A 7,881-nucleotide genomic window follows, 5' to 3' on the forward strand; every position below is an offset into this window, starting at 1 on the left:
CGCACCACAGCCGATTGTGTCTGTGGGGATGCCCGACCAAGCCGGAGGCAACACAGGGATTCGAGCCGGCGATCCCCGTGTTGGTAGGCAACAGAGTAGACCACCACGCCACCCGGACACCCCTGTCCCTGTAAAAACGTTCTTAATCCTGTGACATTAAGACATTTTTGTTGTTTCATTCCTTCGTGTTTTGTCTTATAAAGTCATTTTTGACAGTATCATGAAGTTTTACACACACCCGGGGTCAGCCCAGCCCCGGGGTCAGCACACCCCCGGGGTCAGCACAGCCCCGGCTAGTCGTCCCCGTCACTCAGTAAAGACTTCTGTACCCCATCATGCATCACTGCCTGCTGCCCGACGTCAGTATGCAGATCCAGATGCGTAACGGCTCCCATCAGTCTTCTCCCATCAGTCTCCTCACGTCCGTCTCCTCACGTCCGTCTCCTCACCATCACACACAAACGCTCACATTAATCCACTAAATACAGCAGACAGCCAGTTATCAGAACCTGCAGTTCATCACAACTGCAGGAGTCTTCACATTCCTGGACAGTGTGTGGACGGGGGACGGGGGGGTTGGACTTGTTCTTGGAGTGACTGATGACGGTGGTGTTCCAGGAGATTTTTAAGGACACCGCTATGAGGAATGTTGTGGAGCCCTAACCTGCGGAGGCCGGCGTCTGGACCCCGAGCGTCGCTGACTCCACACAGGACACACATGTGTACACAAATACCCTTTTTTTGGGGGGGGGGTTAGCTTAAATGTTACCAGCCACTAAGTTATGACTTGATGTTCCAGTCGAGTTTGGAGACATCCCTGTTGGGCTCACCCAGTGCCGACATCCCCCCCCGGGAGTAGGGTCTGGCGCTTGCCGCGTGTTAGCTTGTCAGAGCCGGCTGGCGTGTTACACAACAAGCTGTGGGTCGTGCCCAGCGTTGGCCTCCTCACATTCCCTCACAGCTGTTTGGGCCCGTCCGGGTTCCCGTTGTGTCTTCTTATATAGCCGCGCGGTTGACACAGCCACATTACGGCGCCTCCCTCCGTCTGCGGCTCACCTCTCCTGCTGATCCTCCAGCGGGCCGCGGTGCCGGAGCGTGCCGAGCCGCCCGGGTTTCTGTGCCTGTTTCCCGCCCGGGCGACTCGACCCATCCCTGTAAACGTGGGAAAGGGAAATGGAGGCCTGGCGTGTTACGTCCCACTGGCGGTGGAGATCGAGTTGGGCCTGCAATTAATAAGGCGTAGGTTAGGCGTCTGGTGGGTTAAAGTGTGTGTGTGTGTGTGTGTGTGTGTGTGTGGGTGGGTGTGGGAAGAGCGCTGGCGGTGTGTGTTGTTGGAGATCTATAGCGCGAGCAGAGCAAATGCCGGGGGGGCGGGGGGCGGGGGGCGATGCTTTGATGAATCGCTGAGCACTTGTGACCTCCATATTGTTTTGGAAATGTTTGGCTGACAAACAATGGCTGGCACCGAGCCCGGAAGGAGACTGCCAAACAGGCTATACCCCACCCCCCGTCCCCTCTTCTCTCTGCTCCCTTTCCATCAGTCTCCGATGCACCATAGCCAGCACACACACGCACACACACTCAAACACTCTCACACACACACACACACACACACACACACACACATCCTGCCTTTGTGGGCCAGGAATGCCAGGAATCTAGACGGCTGCCCTCCTCCTCCCGCTCCTGGCCAACAAGGTGCTCTCAAACATCCTCCCAGCGTCCCGGTGGCTTTTACGGCCCGGGTGTCTAAGTCTCAGCACTGTGGTTTGAGGTCTCTCTCTCTCTCTCTCTCTCTCTCTCTCTCTCTCTCTCTCTCTCTCTCTCTCTCTCTCTCTCTCTCTCTCTCTCTCTCTCTCTCTCTCTCCCCCTGGATGTAAACAGCGGCTCCTCTGCCAAAGTGCTTGTCTCTCCCACATCACTGGTCTGGATCTGCGGCACCTGCTTTTCGGTGGCTTCAGGGGACCCGTGATGGTGCTGGTGGAGACCAGCTCGCCACGTTTAATCCCAAAAAAACACACCCCACCCCTGCCGTGCTCGCTCATTGTTTGCCACCCTGGAGAAAAGTCACATGTCGGAGCCCGGGAGTGAAACGTAGCTCTGCTTTAAGTCGGCGGTCTCTTTGATTCCGGGTTCACGTTGCTGTAAGTCCGGATTCGTTGCCTCGTCCAGTTTTTTATTTATTCTGTAACCACATTTGCACCGCCGTCCGGCTCCCATCAGACCTTACCCAGTCAGCTGAATTACATTTCCCATGTTTCATAGCGGTGCAAGAGCCAAAGCCTGATGCGAGCACCTTCCTGCTCCCCAGCAAAACATGCTGACCTGCCCCTGGGATGACAATGGGGGAGGGGGGGGAGGTTTTCCAGCCAGTCATGGGAACCTGTGGACAGGCCTTTATTTCCTGGAAAGCAGCCCATTAGGAAAAAAAAAGAGATGGATGAAACACAGGATGTCCTGAGCACTGTGTCCCGGAGCAAGCTGGAGCGGGGCTCTCCGGCCCGCTGGCGGGAGCAACCTCCCCTCCGCCATGATGGAGCGGCCTTCCCCCACTCACGTTTTCCATTACACCTGTCCTGAACTTGTTTTTGTTTTTCTCTCTCTCTCTCTGTCTGTCTTCTCTCTCTCTTTCTGTCTGTCTCTCTCTCTCTCTGTCTTTTGAAAACATCTGTTTAATGTGAGCTACCCTGTCTTTGCCTGAGACATGGACGGTCCAAAGCCCGTGAGATCCCAGCACCAGTCTCTACCTCGTACCCCGCACTTAGATTCTGCTGCGCTGATCTAAAAACATTATTTTCCTATGATGAGGATTCAGGAATATTCCGGTCCATTCATTACCACCGTAAAAGACCTGACACACTGAGGACTGTGGACTGGGTGAGAATGGTGCATTTTGGGATCTGCTTCACGCCCCGCCGTAACAATTCTCCGTCACAACGCTCGAGGGATTGTGCTGTTATTTTAGTTTTGTTTCTCACAGGAGTCTGTACTTCACACCAGCAAACGTCCCGCACACTTCCCTGCCCTCTTAAGGAGAGAGCTGATGGTGTAACTGGTGGAGGGGTGGAGGGGTGGGGGGGGCGGACCATGTGTGTCTATAAGTACAGGCCGCTGTCAGGAGAGGGGAACCTTTCTGTGCAGCGCCGTGGAGCTGTGCTGACCTGCACTCACTCCCGCACACCGAGAGAGAGAGAGAGAGAGAGAGAGAGAGAGAGAGAGAGAGAGAGAGAGAGAGAGAGAGAGAGAGAGAGAGAGAGAGAGAGAGAGAGAGAGAGAGAGAGAGAGAGCGAGCGAGAGCAAAGGAGACCAGACTGGTGTGCCTCTGGGTTACGCGGAAAACACCGAGTGTGAATACCTCTTCATCCCACGACTGACAGAGGAGACTGGATGCTGGGTGCAGCGTCTCGAAGGGCCCCCCACGCCTCCTTCCTCGTCCAGTCCCCGAGCTCGTCGATGATTTTGACCTTTTTAGCCCTTTCTGTCTATCTATCATAGTCCATTTTCGTAGGGGATGTTTTACCTCACCGGCTTGTGGCAGATAGTGTCCACCCTGTTCATGCTCCTGTGTGCAGCGGCGATGGTGAGTTGCTATGATGGGTGCCCTCCTGCACTGACGCTGTTTTCCATCATCCTGCTCTCGTGCATGCCCTGTCGACTGTTTTAGCAAAATGGCAAGTGAAATGTGAAAATCAGCATCATTTTATTATAACTAGTACACATATGGGTATATGTTGCATTTAACCCATAATGTTGCATTTAACCCATTGTGTTGCATTGGGTTAAATGCAACATTATGGATTAAATGTTGCATGTAACCCATAATGTTGCATTTAACCCAATGCAACACAATGGGTTAAATGCAACATTATGGATTATATGTTGCATTTAACCCATAATGTTGCATTTAACTTATCATGTTGCAACATATGGTATGTTTGGCTTTATTCCAGTATTGCATTAAATAAAAACAAAAAAAGGTTTCAAATGGAGCCACATCAGAACTTGTTAGAGATGTCTTGCATGATAACTCAGATCGCGGCCTCATCTGGAACCTTCCTCCCCAGGCAGAGCGAGACTGCCCGGCTGAGTGTCCCTGCACCTCCTCCTCCCCGGCGTGCCCACCTGGGGTCAGCCTGGTGACACACAAGTGTGGCTGCTGCAAGGTGTGTGCCAAGCAGTTCAACCAGGACTGCAGCGACGGCGAGCCCTGCGACTACATAAAGGGGCTACACTGCCATCTAGGGGCCGGAGGAGATCCTCTGAGAGGCCTGTGTCGAGGTGAGAGCCACACAGCATCCTATTTTTTGATATCCTGATGTGGACATCAGTCCTCCTAAAAGAATCCTCCCACCCCCACCCCGAGTTACGTTTCATTAATACTTGTGTGTTAATTTCATTGTGGGTTCAGTTTTTCAGATGTTGTACATCCTGTTTACTATGGATTTTAAGTTTAAGTCCACAGTTTGTTTCTGTCCTTTTGTATATGTGTGTGTGTGCATGTGTGTGTGTGTGTGTGTGTGTGTGTGGGGGGGGGGTGACAGCCAAAGCCCAGGGCTTACCCTGTGAGTTTGGTGGACACGTGTACCAGCACGGCGAGGACTTCCAGCTCAGCTGCCAGCACCAGTGCAGTTGCATCGATGGGGTGATCGGCTGTATGCCCCTCTGCCCCCACCAGGTGCCCCTGCCTGACTGGCACTGCTCCCGGCCCCGCCTGGCCAGGCCCCAGGGTCACTGCTGCGAGGTGTGGGTGTGCGACGACGACAACCGCATCAGCGAGGAGCCGGGAGAGCCTACGCCCGCGTCCATACCGCACGCACAGCTCCTCCCCAACCACATCAGCACCAAGCTGCAGACCCAGCACACGCAGTCCCGCACCCAGGCCAGCACGGTGGTCAGCTTCAGAGGTGAGGGTCAAGTCTGTCTCCCATACGACCCCCCCCCCCTGGCTCTGCGATCTGTTGATGGAGCCTCAACAATTTGTTTTTTTTGTGCTTTCCCTCCCACCAGAGGCGGTGTCGCTCCCCAGGTCTGAGGTGCTGCTGGACGCCGGCTGTTTTCCCCAGACCACCAACTGGACCCAATGTTCCAGCACATGTGGGATGGGCATTTCGAGCCGCGTGACCAATAACAATCCAGGCTGTCATTTGATCAGAGAAACTAGGCTGTGCGAGGTCCAGCGGTGTGACCTGCAGCGTCCTCCACCCAGCAAGGTGCAGTACCACACCCTCAGTAGTGGTCCCAGATGGGAGGTCTTCACAAGGTTTGGTTGGTGTTTTTTTAACGCTGTCCCTGTTTATGTTCTTCAGAGGGGTAAGAGGTGCCAGAGAACAGTTCGCCCCAGGGAATCCATCAGGATCACCTTCGCCGGTTGCTCCACGGCTCAGCGGTACCGCCCACGTACCTGCGGCGCCTGCGGCGACGGTCGCTGCTGCACGCCCTCGCTGTCACGCACCGTCCGCCTGCGCTTTCACTGCCTGGATGGGGAGAGCTTCGCCCGGGACCTCATGTGGATTCAGCGCTGCAGCTGCACCAACAGCTGCCGCAGTCGCGTGCCGGCCTCCGGCCCCTCGGTGAGCCTCTACAACGACATCCACACCTTCAGGCGCTGAGGCCCAACCGGCGGCGTTTGACCCGGTGCGGCGGGCAAAGGACCCTCTACCCACCTCCGCCCGTCAAACCTCCACCCCTCCCCCCCCATCACTGATGTGACAGGGACAGCCCTGCCTGTCAGTGGAGGTGGGGGGTGCTACTCATTCATGCCTCAGACTTTACAGCACAAAGAAGCTCTGCCGCCCCCCCATACCCCCGCCCCCATACCCCCACCCACCTAAAGAAAAACAAGAAAACAGGCAATACACCCGCTTGCACTTTACGTTTCCTGCCACAATGACATCAGTTTACCCACACACGGGTGTGTGTGTGTGTGTGTGTGTGTGTGTGTGTGTGTGTGTGTGTGTGTGTGTGTGTGTGTGTGTGTGTGTGTGTGTGTGTGTGTGTGTGTGTGTGTGTGTGTGCGTGTGTGTGCGTCACTCCATTCAACGGCAAACCGTTACCTTTTCTGCGGGAGGACGTCACCGAGGACGGCACACTTCGGTGTGCGGAGGCCCTGGACAGTCGGCAGGAGTTATTGTTTTTTACTGACTCTTATTCTATTTATTGGTTTCTTCTGCTCGTCTCCTCAGACACTGAAGGGAAGGAAGCGAGGGGGTTTATTCGTTTAATATAGCGGAGAGATGGCGCGTTGTCATCGCAGAGAGAGCGCGAGGCCGGTGAACTGAAACACTGTGAGGAAAATACACACCGAGGGACACGCTGTCTGTCAGCCATCAGTGGTGGTAGTCATTGTGACTGTGTGTGTGTGTGTGTGTGTGTGTGTGTGTACGTTGCATTACTGCATGGTGTGTTGTCTTGACTTCACTCTCGGCTGTGGAGTGGTGAATTTTGGAGATTGCCTCGTATTTCGGGGTGTGACCGTCCGTATCCCTCACAGTGTAGGTGTGTGCTTTCACACGGAGGAAAGATTCAACCCTTGATATTTGAGAGACGGTGTGACGCCCCTTCAGTGGATTGCTTTGTTTTTGACTCTCAGTCGCTGTCTTCACCAAATAAAATAACCAGCTCGTCTTGTTGCATTTCATACTGCACGTTGTTTTGATTCATTATTATTATTATTATTATTATTATTATTATTATTATGTTATTATTATGTTATTGTTATGTTATTACTGTCTCAGCAAAATAAAACTGCAGACGCTACTGTCAATGCAGGGCAGCTTTGCTACGCATGAATGCTCTTTATTTTAGCAGCACCTCGTTTCACAGACTTACTGTCAGTCTGTCACCCCTCCTAAGTCTTCCGGTGCGACCACGTGGACTCTTATCAGACGTGAGGTAGTAGCGCCACGGGGGCGATTTGGGCTTCGGGCGCTCCAAGTGTCAGCTGTCATTAGAATCAGAAGCGCTTCATTTGTCGTTTCAGTTCATGCACTTGCGCACGTCAAACAAGACATCGTTTCCCAGCCCACAGCAGGGACACACAAAGACAGAAACACAACTACGAGAACTACAAGACCACATACGTATATCCAAACTAACGCACACATCCAAACTAACACACACATCCAAACTAACACATATATCCAAACTAACACATATATCCAAACTAACACACACATCCAAACTAACACATATATCCAAACTAACACATATATCCAAACTAACAAACACATCCAAACTAACACATATATCCAATCTAACACACACATCCAAACTGACACACACATCCAAACTAACGCACACATCCAAACTAACACATATATCCAAACTAACAAACACATCCAACCTAACACACACATCCAAACTAACGCATATATCCAAACTAACGCATATATCCAAACTAACACATATATCCAAGCTAACACAATTTCCCAAACTAACGCACGCATCCAAACTAACGCACACATCCAAACTAACGCATATATCCAAACTAACACATATATCCAAACTAACACATACATCCAAACTAACACAAAAATCCAAACTAACGCACACATCCAAATTAACGCATATATCCAAACTAACGCATATATCCAAACTAACACATATATCCAAGCTAAAACAATTTCCCAAACTAACGCACACATCCAAACTAACACACACATCCAAACTAACACATATATCCAAACTAACGCGTATATCCAAACTAACACAATTTCCCAAACTAACACACACATCCAAACTAACACACACATCCAAACTAACACATATATCTAAACTAACACACACATCCAAACTAACACACACATCCAAACTAACGCACACATCCAAACTAACACATATATCCAAACTAACACATATATCCAAGCTAACACAATTTCCCAA

At 51.9% G+C, this 7,881-nt stretch overlaps 1 protein-coding gene across 2 annotated transcripts; it reads left to right on the top strand.

The window, feature by feature from the left end:
- Window positions 1-3,148: 3,148 nt before the first annotated feature.
- On the top strand, window positions 3,149-6,768 carry ccn1l2 (cellular communication network factor 1, like 2). Of its 2 annotated transcripts, none has more exons than XM_056285552.1 (5): window positions 3,149-3,580; window positions 4,065-4,278; window positions 4,542-4,904; window positions 5,008-5,210; window positions 5,307-6,768. In XM_056285552.1, exons 1-5 carry the CDS (start codon window positions 3,512-3,514, stop codon window positions 5,607-5,609), a joined length of 1,152 nt encoding a protein of 383 aa, XP_056141527.1. In that variant the 5' UTR covers window positions 3,149-3,511; the 3' UTR covers window positions 5,610-6,768. The 2 variants fall into 2 exon arrangements, with proteins under 2 accessions (XP_056141527.1, XP_056141529.1); XM_056285554.1 differs by having other exon boundaries at window positions 3,545-3,675; window positions 4,069-4,278.
- The last annotated feature ends 1,113 nt before the right edge of the window (window positions 6,769-7,881 follow it).

Source organism: Lampris incognitus, chromosome 1 (genome assembly GCF_029633865.1).
Source record: "Lampris incognitus isolate fLamInc1 chromosome 1, fLamInc1.hap2, whole genome shotgun sequence".
Lineage (NCBI taxonomy): Eukaryota > Metazoa > Chordata > Actinopteri > Lampriformes > Lampridae > Lampris > Lampris incognitus.